The sequence below is a fragment of the Poecile atricapillus genome, chromosome 5, assembly GCF_030490865.1.
Source record: "Poecile atricapillus isolate bPoeAtr1 chromosome 5, bPoeAtr1.hap1, whole genome shotgun sequence".
Taxonomy (NCBI): domain Eukaryota; kingdom Metazoa; phylum Chordata; class Aves; order Passeriformes; family Paridae; genus Poecile; species Poecile atricapillus.
Window position 1 is genome coordinate 40960076 of NC_081253.1, and position 26032 is coordinate 40986107.

At 48.8% G+C, this 26032-nt stretch overlaps 1 protein-coding gene and 1 pseudogene across 8 annotated transcripts in view; both read right to left on the minus strand.

The window, feature by feature from the left end:
• Positions 1 to 6993: 6993 nt before the first annotated feature.
• Positions 6994 to 21863, minus strand: LOC131579958 (uncharacterized; annotated as a pseudogene).
• Positions 20377 to 26032, minus strand: part of HDAC4 (histone deacetylase 4) — a 178109-nt gene continuing 172453 nt past the window's right edge. For all 8 annotated transcript variants that reach the window (XM_058840650.1, XM_058840651.1, XM_058840652.1 and 5 more), the window contains one exon: positions 20377 to 25827. In XM_058840650.1, the coding sequence (XP_058696633.1) occupies positions 25788 to 25827 (40 nt within the window). In that variant the 3' untranslated portion in view covers positions 20377 to 25787. The remainder of the gene's footprint in view (positions 25828 to 26032) is intronic.

Below are 26032 nucleotides of genomic sequence, written 5' to 3' on the forward strand. Positions count from 1 at the left end.
ATGCATTAATTCCCTTACGGGTGCCGAGCCCCAATGTCAAGTGTTTATTTTAAAACAAGCCTCGGTTGCGTGGAGGAAAATCCATCACATCCATTAGAAGCGCTTACTCAGAAGTCAATGACATCTCAGTCTGGGCTCTGGGCACCAGCAGAGCCAAAAGCACCATTTAAGAAGGTGAATTTAACAGCTGTCAGGCGAGGCAGCACACGGAATCACTTTCCCCCCATCCAAGGAATGCGTGGGGCTTTTTGCATCAGTTACTGCAATTTTGGGAACCTCTAACGGTGTTCCAGCTTGTGATTTCACCACAAGAAGTGACATTTTTCCAAGCATGGGCACCGAAATCCAGCTTTTCCGAGGGCTTGTCAGGGAGCTTGTGGTGCTGCTCTGCTGTGCTCAGGAGCAGGAGGACATGGTTGGATTTTCCCAAGGATCTGTGCCATGTGCCTTTCCCACTGCTGCAGAGGGTCAGGGCTGCTCCCCCCATGCTCCAACACCATGGATTTAAAGAGCTGCCATGGTAGATCAAAGCCTTTGACCTCTGCCTAAAACTCTAAACAAAAAATCAATGCTCACAAGCACCTCTGGAACCTCTTCCATGAATTCTGGGGCTTAGCCGAGGCTCCTGTGGGTGTACGACCTTGGAGAGGTAAATTTGGAGCCTGGAATTAGGGTACAACATTTGTTTTTAGTAGAACAGGGAGTAACTGTTCAAATGGTCAGGACAGAGCTGTGCTGTGGGGTTCGGATGGGTGCATTCAGGTCCTGAGGAGAGAACCAAGGCCATAAAATGCTCTGAAAATGTTTGGGAGCTGTGAACTCTCTGGGTGACAGATTTTTAACAGCAGACACACCTCACCCCATGAACGGGGAGCCAGACAATTCCATCAGCTGCTGGAAAAGGCTTTCTGTGTGCTTGGAGTTCATCTGGCCTGAGCTGGGCAGTCGGGAAACCGAGACCCCAAACTGCAGCTGTGTCCTCATGGGCAGCACATGGATATATTTATATTTTCTTTTCCACACACAGGAGTCTTTTAAAATGGCATTTATCACCCCTAATTCCGAAGGGGATCAAAATTGTCCTTCCCAATCCTACCTGTGATGCCACAATGCCCTGTGAGATATTAAGGGATGTCACCAAGGGCAGGGACAGGGTGGCTTGTGCAGAAGAGAATGAAAGCAAGAAATCCCTAAAAGCAGCAGGATCAGATGGGTCCCAACAATGGGATTCCTCCTCTGTGGCAGCACACATGCCCACATGGAGCCTGGCTAAATACTGGTCCTGGATTGCTTGGTCTCTCTGCACATGAAAGGCTACAAAAAATCCTCCCCAAACCAGTACAAACTATTCCAGCAAACCACAAAGCGAAATATTCTCTGGAAGGAAGCCAAGCACTGAGGTAAGGATGTAAAATGCACTGATTCGGGGTTGCTTTTTTTAAAAAATAATTTTTTACTCAATTCCAGTTCAGCTTAGCACCTTCAACCCCTCTGTTTTTAAAAGGGGGTGAAAATAAGTTTTTTGCATTTTCAGCCAAAATCTGCATGAAAAAATAATAACTATAGAAAAACCCCAAACAAATCCAACCCCCAAGTCCCGCCCCTTGGGATGTCTGTTCTCCCTCACTACCCCCAAAGCCACCCCTTTTCCACACAACCAGAGAGTGCTTGGGAGGGATGAGGGGAATGACAAATTTTCCCAGGGATCCTTGTAAATTTGGAAGTGCTGGTTTGGCTGGGACCACCCAGGCACCACGTTACTGGGATGACAAATGCAGCCCCCCCCTCGCAGGGTGACAGCAAAGAGAGGTCAGTGTCACCTCAGCACTGAGATCTTGGCTGGGGGAACCTGCATCCCACACAAACCTGGGAGAGGAGGGAGCTTGGGAGCCAGGGGAGGACCCACGTGCAGCTGCACGCTCAGGACAAGGATAAATCCTCTGTTTCCTGCTGCTGGGAAGTGCAGGGACAAAGGGACCTGGGTCAGGGCTAGGCATAAAGGTAAAAAACTGAAATCAGAAGTGATGCGAAAGTAACTCACCAGTCCCAGAGGGATTTGAAATCAGCTTGGATGTGGCATTGGAGAACAGGAATTCGTGGGGGCCTTGGCAGTGCTGGGGGAATGGTTGGACTCCGCTCTTAGAGGACTTGTCCAGCCTAAAGGATTCTCTGATGCTTCAGGCAGACAAAACCTGCTCCAGCAGCAGATGGATGGCTGGGAAATGATGGAAAGCAAAAGGAGAGGTCAGTCCCAGTGGGAGGCACAGCCCATCTTTGTCACTCAGATATGGTCCCTTTGCTTTACACTAAAAATCACACATTTATGTCTCACCTTTAAACCTTTCTCCTACTTGCAGCACCAAAACTGGGCAAAAGCTGCTCATCTAAACCACAAAAAGAAGCAAACACCACAAACTGAAGCCCTGGCAGAGAAACTGGAAGTGTCCAAAACCAGGCTGGACACTGGGGGCTTGGAGCAACCTGGGATAGTGGGAGGCATCCCTGCCCATGGGATGTGATCTTCAACAACCCTTCCAACCCAAGCCATTCCATGGCTCGATGGCTCCATTACTGCCAGCATTTTGCCCATGTTTTAATGGAATAATTCCAGGTTTTTCAGCTGCATCTTTGATGCTCTTTGGGGTCTCAGTGCCATTTCCCTCGCCTTTGTAGTCTCAGGATTTGTTTGGAGCGCGGTAAAGTGCACTCAGCCCTTTTATGATTTCCTGTCCTGTTTCGGAGCCCTGCACTGAAAGACTTTAGTTGCCTCCTAAATCTTTTCCCAGAACTCTCCTGTCACTTTAAATATGGGCCAGCGTTTTGTTAGCTTCAAGACTTTGAAATAATATCAAAGTAAACCTCAAAGGAAAATAACGCAGTAAAGGGTAAGGTTGGGGCTTAATTCATATTTAAATAAAGATCCTTCACTTCAGCTTGGGTTACTGTGTAAAATGACTGGGAGCAAATGGAGCTTTTAAAGGCCTTATTCCCCCCAGGGGTCTATTTTAAAATGATCAGGGAGCCTACCAGGCCCAGGAATGAAATTGCCTTCCCAGGAAACATTCCCTACCACTGGGAAGAAAAATCCTTGAAATTCTCCAGAACCAAGACGGAGTTTTTTTCCTCCCACCCTCCTCTCCCAAGCTGTGATGCAGAGCAATGTCTGTGAATGGTGGGAGGGCAGACAGGATTCTTGTCAAAGCCTTTGGAGAAGGACACTGAGGAGCTCAGGATTGATTTGTATGTCAAAACACGGCTTTTTCTCTCATTCTCTTTTCACTTTCTAGGCCCAACCACACATAGGAACAGGAGACACTGCCCTTTCTCCCTCCCAAAATGCTGGTTTTCAGGAGAGAGAGGGGGAACTGCAGGCTGATGTCCAACAAGCCCCAGCACCTGACAGGGATTTGTCCAAGTGTCAGAATTCCAAGCTGACAGAATTCCAGCACAGGTACCTTTGCAAGAGCAGCCAAGCCCTCAGCTCTGCTGGGCTTTACCCGGGCATCTCCTTTGAAATTCTCCTCTAAGCTCCACGTCCAGCTGCAGTGCAGAGCGAGAGTGGTGACGGATTTGGCCTTCCACGTCCCCTCTGCCTTTATTCCTTATTTCCTACTCCAGCCCCGGGAGCAGTGGGTGGGAGGGATAGAGCAAACTCCAGATCTGCCAAAACCCCGAACAAAGGCTGTGAGAAAAATATTTCTGCAGGGAGCATTCCCTGAAACATGATTCATTTCTCCAAGATAAGTCATATTTCCCCTGGCCAACACTTACAGAAGGGTTCTCCTCCCTCTTCCCTGCTCCAGCCTGGATGATGGACATGGCCTGAGCACATGCTTCCAGTTGAGGGCTGGGAATTTTGCTCCCATGCAAAAGCAGTTTGAGGCTGGGGATGTGCATGATTCGCTCCAGGTTTCCCTCATTGTCACAGGAGCGCTCTTCCCGCTCCACGCTCCGGAAGGGGACTGTTCCCATTCCCGGCTTCATGCCTCCACTTCCACCATTGTTTTCCAGCCGGGTGTGACATCCCTGCCTGGTCGCTGTGGCTTTTTCACCAGCTCCTAGAGACAATGGGCCGCGTGGGTCACTTGCAGTTCATCACGTCTCGAGCTGTCAGGGCACTTGGTTGAAAAAAACCAAAACACCATTCCTGCTTCTCACATGGCTGGGAGATCCATAATGGAGTTTCCTAACATCCCTTATTGCAGAAACCCTCGTTCAAGAGGGGCCCTGCCAGACCGTGGCTTGCTTTCCCAAATTAGTGACTGGGTGGGAGCTCAGCAGGAGCTGGGCGAGGGACCAGCTGGCATGGCCTGGTGACGCATGGGACAGCAGCTCATGGTAGGAAATGTCCATCCAAGCATCAGGCAGGGCAGTCCTGGTGGGCTGATGGACCCAAAATGCTGGGCAGAGACCTCCATGGCTACAGCTCTTCTCACCAAGAAATCACGGAACAGTTTGGGTTGGAAGTGACCTTAGAGGTCACCTCATCCCACCCCCTGCCACAGGCAGGGACACCTTCCACTGTCCCAGGCTGCTCCAAGCCCCGTCCAACCTGGCCTCAGACAGTTCTGGGGATGCAGGGCCAGGCACAGGGACACCAAATCATGTGCCAAAGCTGGCAGAGTCCCCCTGTGGGGCCCTAGGGTGAGCCACACCCAGGCCAACCTTGGCTGCCCTTTAGATCCATCCAAGGTGGTGTCCTGGTGCCTCCCAAGCTCCTCATCTGGGATTCTGTCAGTTGAATTTTTTTTTTCTCCTTTTACTTTTTTTTTTCCTGGGATATAGGAAGTCAGAGGAGCTGGCTGGAGCATGAACATGTTCCCATGGGTTATTGCCTGGGCCACTCTCCCTGCAGACATCGTCATCACCATCAGCAACATCCAAGCTTCCTGTGTGCCACCATCACCTCTGAGGACATTGGAACAGTTGGTTCCAATTCCCTCCTGACACAGTTTGGGCTTGTGCTTCATTTGCCAGTTGCCACCACAGAACATCCTGTTCTGGGGAAACAGAGCTGCCTGGGCAACTTGGACCAAGTAAAAGCCAGCAGAAAAATTAATATCCACCAGATCTTGAGGCCCAACCTCCTCATGTAAGGGCTGAGGTGAGATTAGGTCCCTCCTGGAGTCACACCACAAAAAAAAAGGAAAAAAAGTAAAAAGGAAGCACAAGTGTGAAGGAAGAGAGGAGTGCAAAAGAAGAAGAGGATTATCATGAAGTATAGACAGGAAGGAAGGCAAAGACCTGTCTATTCCAGACCATACATGCAGACCTCAGGGTCTGATAAATGACCTCAGGGTTATTTATCCAGATAAATGGTATTTAAAGGACTCCAGGTGATCATTTCATTCCTGCTCAGCTCTGCTGCTCTGCACTGGGACTCCAGCAGTGCCTTGCTAAGCCCACGTTTGTTAGCACTACATTATAATAGAATTAAATCAAAAAAGGACAACATTTTTGTTGCAAACACAGCAGGAGCACAGTGTTGGGGAGAAGGGATTTTGTGTTATTAGAAGCTGCTCTTTGCTGCTATTCAGAGAATCACAGCACACATTAAGTGGGAAGGGACCTTAAAGCCCATCGCATTCCACCCCTGCCAGGGGCAGGGACACCTCCCACTATCCCAGGCTGCTCCGAGCCCCAGTGTCCAACACTTCCAGAGATCCAGGGGTAGCCACAGCTTCTCTGGGAAAACACCTCAACATTCCTCAAGATGTCCACCAGATCTGCAGGGTTTTCACTTCACAAGTGTCTGGGATGAGCAGAACATGAAGACAAAAATCTCAGGTCTGAGAGGTAGCTATGAGGACACACCTCCAGCCCTGTCAGGGGCAGGATGGGCACCTCCAGCCTCGGCATGGGCTGGGAACAGCTGCCTCTGGCACAGCCCTGTGACCAGATCTCAGCCCCTGAGCCTCACATTGTGACATGTTTATACAACCAGACCCTTTCCCCTTCATCCGTGGTGGGGTCGCAGAGAGCCAAAGGTCAGCCTCGGAGCCAAAGATTTCACTTCTAAACAAAACCTTCTCCTCCTCCGCCTTCATCCAGTACCACCAGGATGACTTCTCCCCACTTCACTTTCTCTTTAACAAGAGGGGCATTTCATTCCCCCAAACCAGATCCTTCTTACCCTGAGTCCCAAGATTTTTGGGAAGTTAGGCCAGGATCCTGCCCCATGCCACAGCTTACCAGTCATGGAAAAATAAAGGTGGCAGAGATGGGAAAACCCACAGTTGTCTCTTTGTCCCACTGCCTGGTTTTAATGGTTCTGCCACCTGTGTTCCCATGGGATCAGGGCCCTGTTTGATGTGCCAGGGGCTGGGAAGTGCAAAACCAAAACCCAATGTCTGAAACACATGTGCTTGCTTTGCTTTGGAGGGAAAAGAAGGGAAAAAAGCAGGAGATGCACCTGGCTTCCAGGCTGGCTGCCTGCACTCACTTGTGCCCTAGAAAAGAGCAACCCAAACTGCATGAGACAAAGTGCAAAGCATCATCTGTGTTTCTCCTTGTCTTGGACCCCTCTGTTTCGTGAACATCTCTGAGACTTCCAAAAAGCTCAGCCCTAACATTGTTTTATCGATCCTGAAATCCCTTTCAGAACTTTTCCAGCTGTGGTTCTCAGGGCTCTGCCCTCCTCTTTCCAGGGAAGTTTCAGAGCTCAGCTGGCATGGGGAGAGAATTTGGTGATTTAGATAGCCTCAGAACAGGTTAAGAGATTTGGCTGCTCAAATCCAGTCAGTGGGTGGTTTCTGAGCTGTGAGGTTCATGTTCAAGTTCAGGTTGGAAGAGGGCTTGAAGCAACCCTGAGACAGTGGAAAGTGTCCCCCTGCTCATGGCAAGGGGTGGAATGAGATGGGCTTTAAGGTCTTTTCCAAACCAACCCCAAACCATTCTGTGATCTTCCTGCATCACCTTGGCCAGGGAACAAACTGTTGCTTTGTCGCTGCTTTTCCAGCCCTCTTGGATTGCTGTCAAGGAAACTTTCCCCCCTCACTGGGTAATCCCCAGCTCCCCACCCCAGCTCAGCGTGAAGGACAGTGCCTGGGGGCTGGTGCCATCGTGTGGATACATCTGCAATGAGGAGGAGGAGGAGGAGAGGTGGGAGGCAGAACGCTGGGAAAAGGACAAATTGTCCAAACCCAGATCCAAAACAGGTTCTCTCCTAGAGACACGAATGGTTTAAGTGCCACTTCCTCCAGCAGGTGAATAAATAAAACAGCAAAAGGGTGCACCACCTGCAGTGTTGCTACCCCATGACATCTCCTGGTGCCACAGCAGATTCCCAGAGGGAGTTTTCCCTAAGGAAAGCAGCAGTGGTTGGGATTTAGATTCCTGCCAAAGGCCCAGAAGCTGAAACCACTGTACCTTACTCTGCTTTCCTGCTGGAAACTGGGCTGGAACACAACCTGTGTGTGCCATCCCCTCCAGGATCCCGGGACTGTCTGGCTGGCCAACAGAAACACACTTTTGGACCTGGAGGAGAATCAGGCTGTGGATTTTGGCTGCTGGCAGAGGGTGGGTTCCGCACTCTGGGCTTGCACCCTGCCCTGGAAGTCACAGAGTCCCCAACCTCCAACTCTCCTACAAAACTGAGGAGCAATGCCGGCCCAGGATAAAAATAAAGGGTCCAGGGGCCCCGCCGCTCTGGGGTCACAGTGGATGTGTAATCAGGCTCCTTCATGTCACTCTTCCACTGCCTGTTACAGCCTGGAGCTGAAGCGGGGACAAACGACAAGCAGCAGGGAGAACAGATCGGGAGCCCTTTGGGGTTTCCTTTGGATGGCCAAAATCCCAAGCCAAGCCCTGCCAGCTGAGATGTTCCCATTATCCTGCAGAGTGGAGCACTGAACTCCAGTGGGTTCCCAGGCTGTGATGGACAGCAGCCTGCCCCAACTCCTTTGGACACCTGGATGTGGGGATGAGCTCGGTCCCTCAGGAAGGGCAGGGATATTCCCTGAGGGCCCTGTCCAGGCACTGCCCAACCTCCCTCCCTCCCATACACACTCCAGGTCTGTCCCAACCCCTTCCACGTTTTTGGCACCCCCAAATTCCCACTGCCAAGGTCTTTGCAGAGCACTTGGCAGAGTGATTTCCCCTCCAAGTACTGCTGGCTCTGCCAGGATGGCTCTGGATCTTGGCTCTGCAAGAGGCACAAGGGGTGCACCAGGTGGTCAGGGCTCAACCACGAGCCCTCAGTGGCTCTCTGCTGGCTGTCATAGGGTTGGAGCACCTGCAGGTGCAGGTGGGATCCCCTGGATCTCAGGTGATCCATCAGGGCACATCCATTCTCAGCAAGCTGGCACCCCATCCCAGCCAGGTTTAGCAGCACCTGCATCCAAAATCCTGCATCCAAAACCCAGCCCCACAGTGCTGTTCCAGATTAAATGGTTCCCATTATTATTTGGGAAATGTATGAATTTTTCCCATCTGTCTTTGACCTATAAAAGGAACATCCCTCAGAACCCAGAGGTTACTGCCAGCGACGTGTTTTCATTTCTGGTCTTTAAGCACATTTCATGGCTTGCCAAGATTTTTCAGGAGGTTAAAACTCAAGGCCTCGACTCAGCAAAGCGCTTCCAGCACGTGCCAAATAGGATTTAGGTGCATGCTTGTGTCTGAGCACGTGTTACAGTCCTGTGCTGGACAGAAGTGCTTGCCCAAACTGGTGCCAAAAATCATCTTCATTAACTCCTTGACTCCGATGTTTTACCCACCTGCAGGTGAAATTTGGCTTGCAGGTGTGCAGCTCCTGGATTGCAGGGAGCAGCTTATTATCTGGGGAATGCTGCCTGGGGATTCGGGAAGATGCAAAAAGCCTGGGGGAAGTAGAGGTGGGTGATGCTTTCCTGAAAGTGTGATTTTAAAGTCACAACAAATTGCAGAAATTTCATGGAGTGTTTAACAGCAGCAAAATGGGGAATAAAAAATAAGAAGGCATATTTGAAGTGCCTCTAAATGAAAACCCTGATTTAAAAAGAAATTTTACAATATAAACCACTGTTCAAGTAAAATATTTAATTTCAGGCTGACTGAAATACCTCTTTGCAAATAATGACAATGCATCCTTTCTTTCCTTCTCTCTCTCTTTTTTTTTTTTTTTTTTTCATTTTTGGTTTGCCAGAAATTTCCATAATTTAATTTTTCTCCCCAAATCATTATTTCGAGTTTTTGGAGCCTTGCTGCTGTAATACTCAAGACTTGCATATCTAAGTATACCTTGAGAACTGAAAACAGAGATGGATAAATGAAGAGGCAGTGCAAAATTTGACTCACAAGTTTGTCTTTAAGAACTTGCCAGTCGTCCAGGAGGAATTCAAGATAGCACTGGTATCAAAAGACACGGGGATCTGTACTCCAGTTCCAGGAAAGACACATTTCATCATCATCACTGGGTGGCAACCAGCCCAATCCCAGCTTTCAGCATTCCTACCTGCACTGCTAAATCCCAAAAATCCAGCCTTTTCTGCAGTGTGCCTTTTATCTCAGCAGCACTGCCCTCAAATGCAGATCCCAGAGGAAAGGCGATGCTGGATTTCATGGGAATTAAACCTAAAGCTTTTAGCTCAGTGAGACAAGGGCCAAACAAATTTATTTAGTGAACCTCCCCCATCAGATCTGTCTCATTCTCTCTCTCTCCTGCCCCATCCTTGGAAATGTTCAAGACCAGGCTGGACAGGGCTTGGAGCAACCTGGACTACTGAAACGTGTCCCTGCCTGCCTGAGCTGAGCTTTAAGGTCCCTTCCAACCCAAACCATTTGGGACTCGATGCACAGAGCTCCCATCAGCAAAGCAAGCAGAGCTCTTCCACCCACACAGCTCTTGCATAGTGAGGTGACCAACAGAGAGGGGAAAAATGCTCAAATTTGTTTGTCTGTTTGGGGTTTTTTTCGATCCCTAAAAAGTTTGCTTAATCCTGAAAGCAATTAAAATCAGGGTGGCTTTAATGGGGAGTTGAAAGCAGCAGCGGGGTGGGTCACTGGTGTTTGTTCCGACTGTCAAATGGTGAAACCATCCTGTTATTTAAGATGGCAAAAGCCTGTGAACCAAAGAAAATGAAGCCCAAGGTTCCCAATGTGTGACCACAGTGACACATTGATGGACAGCAGGAAAAGGGCTGCAGGCACAAAACAAACAAAGCTCCCCGAGAAGGGCTCTGACAAATTTAAGAGGAAAAGAGGTTACAAGTTATTTGTGGGAAATGCTGCTAAGAGGGAAGGATTAAAAAGACCAAGAACAAAAAAACAAAGAGGAAGAAAGAGCAGAGGGAGACAGGACTGGGATAGTCCAGTGCCAGTCAGGAGGGATTTGGCCGGATGATGGTTTTCCTGCACTGAAACATGGAAGATACTTTTGATTAATTCTAGGAGACTACCCCAAAGTCATCCTCACAACTCCCAGCACACTAATTACAGAGCAGAGGCAGGCAGTGACTCATGCTGGAAACTTCCCAACTTCCAAAGGGGGGAAAAGGGAAAAAAAAAAAAAGAAAAAGAAAGGAATCTCAATTCTCAAGCAAACACAAAAGTCCCGGGACCTGCACTGGGAGAAAGGTTGGGCACAGTGTGGTGGCAGTGAAGCAGCCTTGGATGGGGTGGTCTCTAGGAGGCCTGGCAGAGGAGATGTCCCCAAGGAGGATTGGCAGGATGGGGGTGACAGCTGTGGGTGCCTCTCCAAGGCTGGGCTTGTCCCAGAATCTCCTTGTGCTGTTATCCCATCCCTGGAGGCAGGGATCTGCCATCCCAGCAGAGATGCCCTTGGGAATGCACCAAAACAGTGTCAGCTGGTGAAACACTGGGGCAGGAGCTGAGGGATCACTCTGTGTCCCTCCACCAGCACCTGAACCAGCTGAAGGGCTGGCACCACAGTCTGGCTCTTGGATGAAGCCCCCCGGCTCCGGGGTGCCTCAAATCCAGGTCTGCTGGATGATGGAGGTGAAAACAAAGTCAGAGCCCTCGTGTCAAGCCTCAGGTGCCCTGCTCCCTCCCCTCTGCTCAGGGAAGGCTCAGCAGGGAGGAGACACAAGCACAGAGATGTTTGCTTAGCAAGAATCAGTGCCAGCTCCAAGAGAACCTCTTGGGATGGCAACAGGAAACTGAGGGGGGTCCTTGCTGGATATTTATTATCCCATCTCAACTCCATTCTCCTCCTCTCATCTTTAACTCTCTTGGGTAGCTGACAGCACCAGGAACTGAGGCCAGAGCATCAGATTTACAATATCTTTCTTCTCCAGGCTCTTGGCCACGTGTTGCAGGTGGCTCAGCCTGTGAACAGAACCAACACCCCAGAATCTCATGGGCTCGAGACAGAGCTGGGGGAGATGGGGACAACAGGATTAATGCCCTGCAGCCAACTGTAGTTACTTTTTTTTTTTTTTAGTTTCTCTCTTTAAGGAAAAGAAGTACTTCTTTTTTTTTAATTTGTTTCTATTTTTATTTTTTCTTAAGAAGGTAAGGTGCAGGGTGAGAACCTCATCTCCACCACCCTGGCTAAGCCTGGGATGTGTCACACAGGTTCATGCCTCTCTGGCCCTAAGCAGGAACCCATCAGATGGCACCAATGATGAACAGAAAGTCACTTCCCTGCACCACCGAGCTCTTCTCTGCCTCCCTGGCTCCTTAACCACTAGAGGGGAGTGGAAGGTAATGAGCTGAGGAGATGGTTGTGTCCTCCTGGAAAGCACGATGCTGGTGGGTTGGGAAGTTCCCTAGCCCCGGGTGTCCACCACACCCAAAATTCACAGTTCCCATGTGAGAAGGTTTTCCCCATGACTCCACGGCACCAGCAGGATGCTGGAGCCACCTTCAGCGCAGAAGAGCCACGTGGGAACGTGACAATTGTTGTCCAGGTCCCTTCCAGGCAAAAGGAAAGCACCACAGGCCCAGCAGAGGATGGGTCTTTCCCCCAGCAGGGAAAGGAACCCGTCCTTCATCAGGAGCTGTGGGAGGCCATCTCTAGCTTTTCCATCCCTTAGCTCACCTTTTCGCAGCAATATCCAATGGCACAGGCACCACAGACTTCACCGTGGTCAACCTTGGCTTCTCCAGGGCCCCAGGTCTCCATGGTCCCTCATCAGAGGGGACATAAAGCCAGAGGGTCACCCAAGAACTCCTCTGACCATGGGATTCACCAAGCGAGGGTTTGCCCAATGTACTCCCCCAGGCAGAGCTCGGGCTCCTTTGTCCTGTTGGCGTCATAGAAGTAAATCCATAAAAGGGTTCAAATGAACCCTGAATAAAAGGCTTGTGCTGATGAGAGCAAATTTCCATGTGGAGGAAGCACAGAGAAAAGGCTGAACTTTTTTTTTTTTTTTCCCCTTTGGTCTGGAAGCCCTGAGGTGCTTTTTATTTCTGCTCTCCAAATAATTTCATGTGTGTCTCAGTGTGTCCGAGCCAGCCTAAGCACAAGTCACCAGGAAATGCTGGGGATGGTGGAGATGTACATTATGTACAGGGAATTTAGTGCCAGGCCTGGGGCACCAGGAATATTTCTCATTTTGCTCCTGGGAAAACCCCACATTTTACATTTTACTGCCCTGTGTCCCCAGCCCACAATAAGGCTGTTATTAAAGATCTATAATATAAAGGTATAAGCTAAATTTAACAGTTCCCTTTGCAGAAATGTGGTTGGGAGGCAGAGTTATTCCATCCATTTGGTATTTTTATGGAAATGGGAAATGTGGGGACTTCTTCCAGAAGCCTTTTTTTTGTCCACTAGGGAACAGGTCAATATCTTGCTCATGTCCATCCATCCATGCATCCATTCAAGGCTGAATGGGGCTTGGAGCATCCTGGGATCATGGGAGGTGCCCCTGCAGGGGATGGAACTGGATGAGCTCCAAGGTCCCTTCCAACCCAAACCACTCTGGGATTCTGTGATCCCCCTTAGGTCATTGCAACATTTCATTTCTTACCTCCTCCCCCTTCCCAAATGGAAACGGCTCCGTTTATCTTCCGGAGGTGACGGGCTCTGTCCCGAGCAGACAGCTCTCCCTTTTATCTCTGGCGGATCTGTCCGAGCAGCTCTGGAGTCCATCAGCCCCGTGGTGTGATATCATCCCTTGGCACAGCCCCTGCCTGCTGCCAGCGTGGATCCTGGAAACGCTCACAAGGAATCCCGCTTCCCCCAGGGGAAAACTCTGCTTTTTTTCGCCCCTCCTCCCCTCCATTGAACAGCCCATCCTTCATCCTTCGTCTCTCGTAGCTCATCCTTCTTCCTTCAGGGCTCGTGCAGGGAGGGAGAGGAGGAAATGGAAGTTGAGGGAAAACGGGAGGAAGGCTGGGGATGGAGAACCACACCGTGGTTCTTCCAGGATGACCTCGGTGACCAAGGATAACAAACAGACCTGGGGAAGAAGGAGCTAGCTGCGTTCTCTGCCAGTCACTTGGATTTTTAGGGGTTTTGGGGTTTTATTTTCTAATCTTTTCTTTAACTCTGCTGGGGGAAAAGGCTCTTTCTTGATGTGAAACGAGTTCTGCAGAGCATGGGGACAACCAACACCCAGCTGGGACTGAGCCCAGTCTGGCAGCCTGGGGCTGGTTACTTAAGCAGAGAAGGTTTTGGGGATTGTGTCTGTCTGCTGCTTTCCTTATCCTTTCCACCCAGATTGCTCCTGAGCCCATTCCCTATTCACCTTGCTCGATAAGGGCAGCAAAAGATCAAATTTTTGAACATCTCATCTGCCAGCCCAGGCTGGTCCAAGCCCCATCCAGCCTGTCCTTGAATGCTTCCCGGGATCCAGGGGCAGCCACGGCTGCTTGGAGCTGCCATCCCTCCCAACCCTCCCCATGCAACAGGGAAAGGAAAAAACAACCTCAAACCTCTGAGCACTGTAAAGGTTTTATTATAAACAAACCTCTGGGAGCATTTTGGGGTGATTAATATTCCTTAACGAGGAAGGTGGGGTGCTCAGGGGCTGGGAGAGGGCAGGCACAGCACCCTCCTGAGGGTCCCACCTTCCCGCCTAATCCCCTGTTGCCATCTGGCAGATTTACTGGCCCCACTAACGTGGGTCCCACCAATATAATGAGGAATTGCAGGCCAGGTTGTGTTTCCTCATGAATTTCACTTCCCTGACAGAAAAGTTCAGGGCTGGGTCAGATTTTATACATATATATATATATTTATGCATATAAAAATACATATCTATACACATATAGATTTTTCTTCTTTCCAGGTGATTTCCACTTTTCCCCACCTAAAGACTCACTCATCCTCATCTTCCCTGCCCACCAGGTTTTGTACTGTTGTCCTGAGTTTGGATTAAAGGAAACAACCCAAGGGCCAGAGCCCACATCGATCCCCTCCAGGCTGGGGATGCTGCATGGTGCTGCCTTCCGTGGGTGCCACAGGAGCACTGAGCCTATCCTCACCCCATTTCCAGCCAGGAAATGCTGATTTAATCAAGCTCAGCCTGGGTATAGAGGACTGGAAAGGGAAGGTGGGTGGCTGGGACTTCAAAGAGCCCTGTCCCTCCTCCCAGACCTTCACAGGGTCAGAGGGGGACAACATGCCCCAGCATCCCAAATCCCAAATCCCTGCCCGCTGAGCCCCTCCAGCTCTGCTGCACCCACCTCAAATCCTCCTTCCCTGGCCATAGCCAAGCTGCTCTGCTCCAGCAAGAGGTCACCAAACCCCTTCTTTCAGGACAGCAAAGACTCAAATGTGTGTCTAGGTGAATTTTGTAATGAGTGAAATGTTTCTAGGCAAATTTTGTAATGAATGAAAGCTCCTGGCACGGTGGTGGCTGGAAGAGTTCTCTCCTCCTGTTTAGCCAGAGTTCTGGCAGGAGTCAGAGGTTGCTGGCACTGCCTCTGCTGCCTGAGGGCTTTAGGATGCCAATTGCAGGCACAGATCACTGAGGAACGTGCCATCCCCACTTATTTGGGATTAGCTGGATCTTTTCCATGGGTCATCCCATTCCATAACAGAGAATTCCCCTTCTGCATGGAATGCAGTCAGGATCTAGGAGGAGCTGAAGCCTGTGCACACTTGAAAGGGGTGTCCCAGAGGTCCAGGGGGGCTCCGTGTAGTTCGTAGGAACAGAGCTCATGGAAAATTGTGGATGTAATCCTCCCGGGTCTCCTCTCCCCTGCTCGGAATTAACCAGAGCTGTCTGCTGGAGGGAGGTGCCCTTCACCCAGGGCATTCTCCCATTTCCATCAGGAGGGGAAGGGAAGGATTCGTTGCACCCCCGCCCCTTCATGAGATAATTTATTTTTCAGATCTCAGAATCCCGGTTTGGGTTTGGGTTGGAAGGGACCTTAAATCTCATCTCATTCCACCTTCCACTTCCATCCCAGCTCCAAGCCCCATCCAACCTGCCCTGGAATACTTCCAGGGATGGGGAAAATAATCCTGCGGGAACCTTTGCCTTCCCAAACCCCACCCCTGAAGCAGCCACACGCCCTCTCACCAGAGGCTGCCTCTCTAAGCTGCCTTTTTCCCACAATTTCAGAGTTTTACAGCCAGCATTCCTCATTTTCCATGTCATTAATCTCCACAGGTCCTGGCTCCAAGCAGGCAGAAAGCCAAATGCTGCCAGACAGGTTCCAAGTGAAATCCAAGTTGTCTGGAAAAGAAGAAATTCCAGCTAAAAGTTGGGAAAGCACTCGAGCCTCAAATTGGCTCTTCCCAGCCACCCAGCAGGACAAGTGTGATGCTGCTCAGCCAACAGATGGATTTGGTGGCAGCTGGGGAGTCTTTTCCCATTCCACTTGACTTTTCCAGCAACCAGCCAAAATACAACGTGTTCCTTTGAGTTCAGGGATTTAATTGTGCCAAAGATGGGGGGGAAGGGAAGGAAAAAAGCCATCCACCCAACCCAAAGCAAAACTGGGAGATTCTTTTTAAGTTTCTGTAGAAAGATGTTGCTTTGAGAGCTGCTCCTGAGCACTGTCAGCCAATCCATTTTTTAGAGCATTTTTGCTGTGAGTTCTCATTTCCTCATTTTGGAAGTTGCTCTGCTGTGAATCTTCAACTCCCCAAAGCTGAGGATGACACAGGCAAAACCTCTTTCAGGTGGGGCAAGGCGGGGGAGAAGAAACCTCTCCCACAGTAGGACAAGGGGGAAGAGCAAAAGCTCACCTGGAAGTCTCCAGAAATACCTTTAATCCTTCTGCAGGCCGTCCACAGGGTTCAGCTCTGCTCAGGAGGACCAGAGAATCCCAGAATGGGATTCCCTTCAGTCCTTCAGGGAAGGCTTATCTTGGATATTAGGGGAAATTTCTCCCCTGAAAGGGAGGCCAGGCCCTGGCACGGCTGCCCAGGGCAGGGGTGGAGTCCCCATCTCTGGAGGGATTTAAAAGCCAGAAGGATGTGGCACTGGGGACACAGCTCAGTGGTGGGATTGGCAGTGCTGGAGGAATGGTTGGACTCTGTGCTCTGACAGGGCTTTTCCAACCAAAGTAATTCCACTGTAAATCTGAGGCACTGTGTTCTCTATCTGAGGGGAGGTAGGGAGCCACCAAGTTCTGTGTTTTTGTGTCACTTCCCTGCCTCCAGACACAATTCCAGCATGGCTCTGCACCAGGAAGGACTGGCTGAGCAGCCCAGCAGCACGGGCATGGTGAGCCAGGATCCTTGGGAAGCAGGGCATGATCCAGCTGCCTCCCAGAGCAGGTCCGAGATGCGCGTTGGAGGAGCCCTGATGGAATCTGCAGGCACTTCCCAGCCCTACTTGGATTCCTCTTCCCTCCATCCCCCTGCAGAGTTGGGAAGCAGCCCTGCGTACCCAAGCCCTCAGTCCTGCCTTTCTCGCCTCACAAAGGGAACTGAGAGGGATTGTTTTGGAATAACAGTGCAAATCGAATTTCCCGTCACAGATAGAGGGGAGAGAGGTCAAATATGAGAAGGCTTTAGATGAAAGAGGAATTAGCCTGCAGCCTGCCCGGTATAACTCAATTCCAGGCTCGCTTTCAGCGCTCCCAGGACCTGGCACAGCACAGGGCCCTGCTGAAGCCCAGCAGATAAACCTGGCTCAGGCAGTTTGTTATCCCCAACAGGGAGCCACTTCACCAGCCACAGGTTAAGCATCCCCTGTCCCCTAGAAGGAGGGAAAGCATCCCAGGCACCATCCCAGTACCATCAGCCCGGAGGGAGCCAGGCAGCCCCGAGCAGCTTCCAGCCACAGCTGCGGGAAGCCACTCTCTGCTTTGGCTGTACAAATACTCCGCACCTTCCTCCTCCTCCTCCCAAGCTGCATCCCCCGGAGGTGAGGTTGGGCACCTGGCTGTCCCGGCCTGCAGACATTCCCTAAAAACAGCTGGGGTGGGGGCGTGCAGCCCCTCTTCCCTTGGCTTGGGGTTCAGGATGGGCTCGGGATGCTCCCAGCGAGGTTTTTCCCTTCCGTCTCCGCTTCAACTTCCCTCCCTTCCAGATTTCTTTCCACCTTTCCCAAAGCCGGATTTCCTCCCTTTTGGTCCCGGTTTTCCTCCCTCTGGAGCGCTGCACAGAAGGATTTGGGAGCAGCCCCGCCAGGGCTGGGCTGGGGACCCTCAGCAGCGCCGGGACCTCCTCCTGGATAAATGGGCTCCAGGAATTCCCAGCACCGGCTGAGCCCAGGCGGCTCAAAGGCGGCTGCTCAGCCTGCCCTGGCTGCATTATCCACGGGGATTGGGGACGGGGACTGCAGGAATTGCTCTCTGCTAGCGGGGAAGGACGGATTTTTGGTTTTCATATTCCTCCCCCCGCCTTTCAGACTCACCCATGTAATTGAAGAGTGAAATTTTGAAAGCTTGTTCAGGGTCTCTGGGTATTTAATTGCCTTTAAAGCCCAGGAATTGCTCCCCGTTCCCTTCCTGATTTAATGGGAAACAGGTTTCTTGTTCCTGCAGGCGCTCTGAAGCTGGTGACCATTGGCTAATTGTGCCTAGATATAGCACAAATGCACAGTTCTGTCTGCACCCTCATCCTTCTAAATACAGTAAAAAAAACCCCAAACTTTTTCTTTTCTTCCTTTAATTGCATTGAATTTGAAGAAGGAGTCCCTGGCCATGGCAGGGGGCTGGAACAAGATGGTCTTTGAAGTCCCTTCCTGTGAATCTGTGATTTCAAACCTTCCCCCCTCATGGAACAGGGGAATGAATTAATAAAAAAAAATAGGTGAAAAAGACTCAAAAGGGCCCGTGATAAATCAGTGAAAGGCACCTGTCTGTGGCCAGTGCACACTGGTGCTCTGGCTGTGCAATCCAATCTACACAGGAAATGTTTTCCCCACTTGTGCTGTGCAGCAGGGAGATTTCAGGGTGGTTTTCTTTCAACCCCAAACATTTCCTTCTGCTACTGAATTATTTAATTTGCTGTAAACATGGGCAGAGGTCTGCTTTTCCCTCCTGGGCATCCACAAGACACCTAGCCCCTCTCTGTGTCCCCCAGCCAAGAGTTGTTTTCCTCAGAGCCTCTCATTAGGTTGGGATTTGCTCTGTTCCTGCTGAAGCCTTCCATTAGCAGAGCCCTGGAATGGGAATGGACTCTCCATCCTCAGCAGGAACTGGCTTTGCCAGCTTGTGCTGTGGGGAAAAAAAGGCACAGCCTGGGTTTTTTACCACAATTCTTAAGACATATTCTCTGTTGCTCTGTGAACAGCCCTGATGAGGAGCCCTGGTTTTTCAGGCACTTCCAGAGGTTCAGCCCCTCCATGTCCCTCTTGCCATGAGCTTTCTCCTGCCTTGCCCAAACTTCAGCCTTTTCTCCCATTCCCAGACAGAAAAGGTCCTAAATTCCTGGATGTGACCCTGTTATTGCACCTTTCCATCAATGATCACAGGGTTTTCCTCCAGGGAAACCGTGGAACATCTCCTGGCCTTTCCCTGCCAGGAACTCACAGTCCCTTTGACTTCCCCTGGAATTTCACCCCACACACTATTTTTCCAAGCATTTTCTCTATCTGAGGGCAACTTTGCAGGTTACACCAACACATCACATCCAGGCAGGGACAAAAAATGACTTTCCAGGTCCCTGGATGAGCTTCAGAGAACTCCCTAAGAGATCAACCCAACCCGAGGAGAAAGTTTCTACTGCACACAGATCCAAATCCCATCATAAATCCAGGATGTTTTGCTGGCACAGACTGCACTCCTGCCCCCCGTGTGCTCAGGTTGTACATTTAATATTGGACCCTTTTCCTCCCCTTGCAGTGCTCCTGCTGCCACAGGCGTTCACCTAAAGCACAAAGCCTTGACTTGCTGCCCAGAGGGAAAAACTGCCTCTTCCTTCTTAAAAAAATTAAGAAAATGAGTGAAATTAAAAGAATTACAGCATGGAGCTCAACCCTCCCCTCAGGTTTATGTCCCTGTGCCCATGGTGAGCTCAGAGCATGCCAGGTGAGATGATGCCTGGCACAGGGACTGGGATTGTGTCTCAAACAGCCCCCACTATTCAAAACAAGGCCTCAGCTGGATCACCCAGCAGTGGGATTTCACTACCAGAAATCAGCAACCCCAGCTCCTGGGAGCTGCTGGTGCCAGGCTGGAACCCCCAGATCATGGTCCTAAATCAACCACCACAATCTGCACACAAATACTTCAGGGTGAGCTCAGAGCCCCTTCCAGGACCTGAAGGGGCTCCAGGAGAACTGGGGAGGAACTGGGGACAAGGGATGGAGGGACAGGACACAGGGAATGGCTTCCCACTGCCAGAGGGCAGGGATGGATGGGATATTGGGCAGGAATTGTTCCCTGGCAGGGTGGGCAGGGGCTGGGATGGAATTCCCAGAGCAGCTGGGGCTGCCCCTGGATCCCTGGAAGTGCCCAAGGCCAGGTTGGACACTGGGGCTTGGAACAACCTGGGATGGTAGAAAGTGTCCCAGCCTGTGGCAGGAGGGGGCAACTCCCAGATCCTTCCAACCCAAACCATTCCATGATTCCCATGAATCATGCTGGAGAAGCAGGGGATGCCTCACTGCTGAGTGAGTTTTCCCTGGGACACCAAGCTGCTGCTGCTGTTGCTCCTGGGGAGGCACTGGAAGGAGCCCAGACCTGAAGCGTGGCCTCCTCCCCTGTGACCAAAGGACAATTCCAGGTGACACACATGGAGCAGATGGATTTTGGGTGGCTCACGGGGCTCCAGAGACAAGCAGAAAGCAAATTAAGGGGAAAACACACATGAAAAAGGCTGTGAAAAGTATAAAGGTGGAGCTGCTTCACCTAGAAACTGAACTGGTTTTTTGCAGGCACTTGTCAACATGCACCTGGGAGCCACATGGAAACTGGGAAACTCCAGGAACTTTTCCATGAATCCCCCAATGTAGACATGGGTATATTTTGTCCAAAAAACCACTCTGGCACCAAGACCCCCTCCCAGGACACACCAAGAACCCAGCAAATGAGCCATCCCATCCCAGCAATGGAAAGAAGATCAGCAGCAGAAACCCGGGTGGTACTATAATTAACTTTTTTCTTTTATTTACACCACAAGAATAACAAGTTGTCATAATGTGGTACAAAATACTGGACTCCTAATAAAGTTGAAATTGAAGTCGGTACTGTCAGAGAAAGACACCATTGGCCAGTAAAAAAAAAAAAAAAAAAAAAGAAAAAGAAAACAAAGAGAAAAATAAAATAAAATTAAAATAGAAAGAAAGAAAGAAAAAACAAGAATGAGAAAAATATTCCAACTCCACCAATTTAAAAGAAAGGACCATTGGAAAATCGAGCACAAAGAATGCTACCATCACTGAAAGTAGGGTCCGTACAAGAAGAGTGAAATTGTGTCTAAATTACAGCATAAACCGGTAGCTGCTACCAATGGTGACGTCATACTGAGCATGTATAGGTATAAAGTAGAATATAATATAGTTACAACTTTTTGATACTACATATCTGTAATAAGCTCTCGGGTGAATAATGTTTCAACCCCTTCCCCCCTCCCCACCCCCACTTTTATATATATATTATATATATAAGTTTGTCATCCTCATAAATTGGAAAATAGCGCCTCCACTATGGAGCACAGAAAAAGTGTTAATTTATTTTCTTTCAATAGGATACTTTTTTTTTTTCATCATCAATATCAAAGACAAAGTGAAGATGAGCTGAGAACGAGCCCAACTTCATGACAATGAAGAAACACGTTTTGCCTTTCGCTGTAAAGTCTCGTTTTTAAACCACAGTGTTGCACAGTACACGACTGCTTAAAGTGAAACCGAGCAATAATACATCATGTAAAAGTAATTTCTTAAAAAAGTTAACGCAGCTGTGCTGAAGAGTTAACTCTTTAAAGTCCTCCTCATCCATCCATCCATCCATCCATCCATCCGTCCAGCTCCTCGGAATGAACGACTCCGTGTGTTGACACAAGGGTTGCATCCAACCTCCCCACCCAGCCTTTGAGAAACCAAAGCAAAAACACCAACCCAAAGGAAAATAATAACAATAACAATAATAATAATAATGACACAGGCAGTTTACTTGGTGTGTTCGGCGTAGTTTCCCTAAAAACACTGTTTCCACATAAATACAATAAACTCTTATTATTGGTAAGTCACAAGTGCTAGATAAACGTCTTAGTTTTTTTTCTTTTCTTCTTAAAATGAGAAATGTTTAAGTAGTCCTTTTTGTTTTTTATTTATTTACTCTTTTTAACAATAAAAAGCACAATTTCTTCTTATTAAGTTCAGTAAGACTCCAAAAACAAAGAAAAAAAAAAAATTCCCACTCTCCTTCCTTGGTGTGTATCTGTGTGGGTGAGTGAGTGTGTGTGACAACAACATCCCAACCTTTAGTCTCCGCAAATGCCACGAGAGGAAAAAAAAACCCAAACCAATAGAAAAACAAAACAAAACAAAACAAAAACCAACCCGAAGAAACCCCAAACCACCTCTTTTTTTTTTTTTTTTTGTTTGTTTTTGTAGGTTTTTTTCTCGTTATCATTTTCAAAGCTGCCAAGTTTGGCGTGCAAAATCTGTATACAATATAAAGACATGCCAACCTTACAGACCATGCAACCTCAAGGTGTAGGAAACTTAAAAAAATATATTCATATATATTTATATATATATTTATATATATATCAATGCCCTTAAAAGAATGTGGGCCCAAAAAAGTTTACAAAAGGAATAATGGAATGAATACATGACCGTGACTAATAAAAAAAAGGAATGTTTTGTATCGAAGGTAAAAAAAACCCAAAACAAAACAACAAAAGAACAAAAAAAAAAACACCAACAAAAAAAACCCCCAATGGTTACGTGTGTACTGCAAACTGGGCCTCACTTCACTGTAAAGAGGATTGAAAGATGTTCCTTTTCTTCCCAAGCAGGTACAAAGGATGCCCTGGGCAGCACGTGCTGGGATGTGGGAGCATCCCGGGCTCCCACCCCGCTGGCATGGCAGCCCCGTGGCAAAGTCATCTGAAATGAAGCTTAATGGCTCAAAAAGGTAAAAATCCCCCTGGAGAGCCTCAAAACGAGGGCTCCCTCCCCTCTCTCCATGCCTGCACCAGCCCTGGAAATCATCCCCAGGGAAAAGCATCCCCAGGGAAGAGCATCCCCAGGGAAGGTCATAGCCCAGGGAAGAGTGTTCCCAGGGGAAAGGGGGATGCTGTGAAACAAATCCATGTTGCCAGGAGCTTGGATGAGACGCTCTGTTGTCTCGGGAAAAATCTCCCTGTCTTGGCAAAAAGCTGAGGGGAGGGGAGGATAAGGGGAAGGGGAAGGGGAAGGGGAAGTGGAAGGGGAAGGGGAAGGGGAAGGGGAAGGGGAGACATCCCAACAAGCTCCTCTGGATTTTCCAAAGGAACCAGCTCAGAACAGTTGGCCAGCGGCTCCCAGGAACGCAAAAAGGAAGGAAAAAGCTTTGCTACGACCAGGAGGAGAAATGTCAAAAACCTTCCAGGGGAGACCTGACAACACAAAGGGAGCTGTAAACACGGGCACCACCCACGGCACAGGGAGCAAAACCCCAGGTCAGTCACCAAATTCGGCAGCCGGATGGATCTGAGATCACAGCAGCAGAGTGGTTGGATGGAAGAAAACCCCAAACCACAACATCCCCAGGTATGCGATGCTCCCATAAGGGGGGATTTTTAGGATATGCCGAGGTTGGGCCTTGCCACCGGGGCTTTTTGGGGTTTTAGGATGTACTTGGGTTTGCACAACTCAAATACTGTAGTGTCTGGTTTTGAAACAGCGCTAGAAATCGAGGAAGGAAGGAAAAGCCTCCAGTGTGGGGTCACGCTCCCAATTCCTCCCACAAGCGAGTCCTGAACAGAACGAAAGCGGCTGCTTCAAGAACTGGAAAGAAGAGAAGTTACTGGAAACAACCCCACCAGTCACCGTGGGAACAGGATAAAAGAAGGAAGGGTGGTTAAGGAGAAGCTGTGCTGGGAAGATGGATATGCTGTCTTACACTGCTGGAAGAAGGCATGCGGGGAGCGCCGTCTCCGCGAAGATGCTCCCGCTCTCCATGGAAGGGCTCGCAGCCTCTCCCACCTGGCATTCCCGGGAGGCAGTGACCTCCTCGGGGCAGGGGGTGAAAAAAAAAATTCCTCCAAAACCCCTCCCAGCACCAGGAAGAAGAAGAAGCAGAAGAAGAAGAAGAGGGGAGAAAAAGAAGGAGAGAGGAGGTGGGGAGTTGGCGGGCGTGTCCGGTGGAGAGAAAACGCCAACGGTCCCGGAGTGTCCAAGGAGCCTTCCCAAGGGCAGGCAGCGCCAGGAGCCGTGGGCCAGACAAAGGCATCGCCCACTGAACGCTACCAGGTAAGAAAATTCCTTATTTTCTTTACATAGCTACTACAAGAGAGCTGAGGAAATGTACAGTCGGTAGAATCGGTAGAACAAAAGAGCCCATTGCAGTCCCTCATCCTCCTCCTCCTCCTCGGTAAAAAGCACCCTTTCCCAGAAAAAAACAAACTCTGTCGGTCTGCCCACAGTTCCTTACACCTGCAGAAAGCTGCTCACTGTACAAAAGAGTTGAGGAAAAGGAGAGAAAACAATACAGAAAATAAATAAATTTTAAAAAAATTAAAAAAAAAAAGGAAAATTCATGTATTACAAGCAAGAAAAGAAGGAGGAGGAAGAAAGGTTTAGATGCTATTGCCGTTTGGAAAGGAAACCTGCCAAATGGAAAAGAAATGTCAGAGTCACACAAACAAGGCTTCCGGAGGGTTTCAGGAAATATCCATATAAAAATTAACAGCAAATTCAGCGTCTTTGCTATAAAAAACTCTTTTTTTTTCTCATTTTTGTTAGAAAAGGATCACAACTAAAAACCTTAAATTAAAATACAAATGTTTAGGGTAGTTGCCCAGTGGCTAAAGTGTTGGCTTTCTGAAAAACTTCCCAACCTGTCACCTGAAAAGTCCTCAAGTTTCAACCTGGATCCTTCTCCAAAAGCACCTTTGGCGTTCCAATTCCCAAATCTGTCCCTAGGGAGCTTCCAATGGCTACTGTTAGAGTATGCATTTATTACATATATTTTTTTTCTTTTTTCTATAAATGCATCATAAATATTTTTCTCAATAATTCATAGGAATCCGGTTTCTAAGCTTGGAATACATTTGGAATATACATTATACACATATATATATTTATACCTAACAATTTAAGCAATATCTCATGCTAGTTGCTTTTAATAAAAAGCATTCCAGTCTTAAAACCTGCATTTGTGTCTAATACATGCTTCGACAACCAAATTGATAAGTTCAATTACTAGATAATGTAGAAGAGAGAGAAAACATCTGAAAATTGGTTGTTAAAAATGGTTGAATTTCAAAGACCCAACAGTATTTGCCACTTTTTTGGCAACTACCTTAATTTTTTTCCTTTTTTTTTTTTTTTTTTTTCTTTTTTCCTTTTTTTTATCTCTGAAACAGCAATGAAAGAAAACAAAACAAATCCAAACTTGTCGACAGTTTTTGGAGACACTCTGTTCAGCTGATGCCTGCTTCCCACCATCATGCCAGCACAAGCCAAAAAGTCTTCCTTCCTGATGGCAGTCCTTGGCTTTCCCAACCAGAGGAAAAATATTCAGGAACTGCTGTGTTCTTTGTGGTTTTGTTTTGTTTTTTTTGTGTTTTTTTTTTTTAATTAATTTTTACTTAAGGCATTGTTCCTCAAACTTCAGAAAAATCCAGCTGCACCAAATCCATCAATTAAAAAAAAAGGCACAAACTCATCTTCAGATGGCTTTGGAGACAATAAAGCCGACTCCATCTGGGCTACCGTTCCCCCCCTTCTGCTTCCCTTTTCTTTAGGTGTCAGATGAGTCCCTCGTTCCCTGTCCCTCCCCATTAAAAATTCACCATCATCTCCCAACGTTCCCGTTCCGACAAGAGCTGTCGTTGACTCACAGGCAGGCAAGAGCCATTTCCAAATATCCAAGAAATGAAAGTACACAATGGGTTGAGTGGTTCAAGCGGAGATTGCTCAGTTGTGGGTAATCAACTTTGTAAGCACCAGTTTTATGTTAAGGTTTGTTTGATTTGTGTTGTTGAATCTTTGACTTCTTTATTATTCTCATGTTTTGTTTTTGTTTATTTTTTGTTTGGCAACTCTGCCAAAGACTTCCAGGCATCATTCCTCTTTCCGCTCCCGGTGAGGACCAGAGGAAGAGTGCCCAACGTGTCAGTCCTTTGCTGCTCTTCACCAGCGGTTCTTTTGCGGCAAAAAGAGACTCAAAGATGTGGAGAGATTTGTATTTTTGTGTCGCTTGCTTTGCTTTACACCTGGCTGTCCTTCCGTGTTCGGGAAATAACCGTGACAGGACGCAGGAGTAACAAGAGAAAGCTTCTTGGCAGAGCTTCAAGACGAAGACGAACAGACAGGAGAACTCCAGCTTGAAGGTGGGTGCTACAGTGGAGGCTCCTCTTCCATGGGTTCGTCCTCAGGTCTGAGGGATCCACAGCCAGGCAGGGTGGGAGAGGGAGGAGAGAGAGAAAAGAGGGTTGTGTGTGACATAGTTGGGCAATTCGTGGTGCCAAGTCTCACTCCTTATGTTCCCATCACCTTCCCACCCAGCCAGCAGGGATCACCTGGAATTGAACTCGCCATCAGGAAGGGCTTTTGGACAATCTCACTTGGGCAACATTAACATT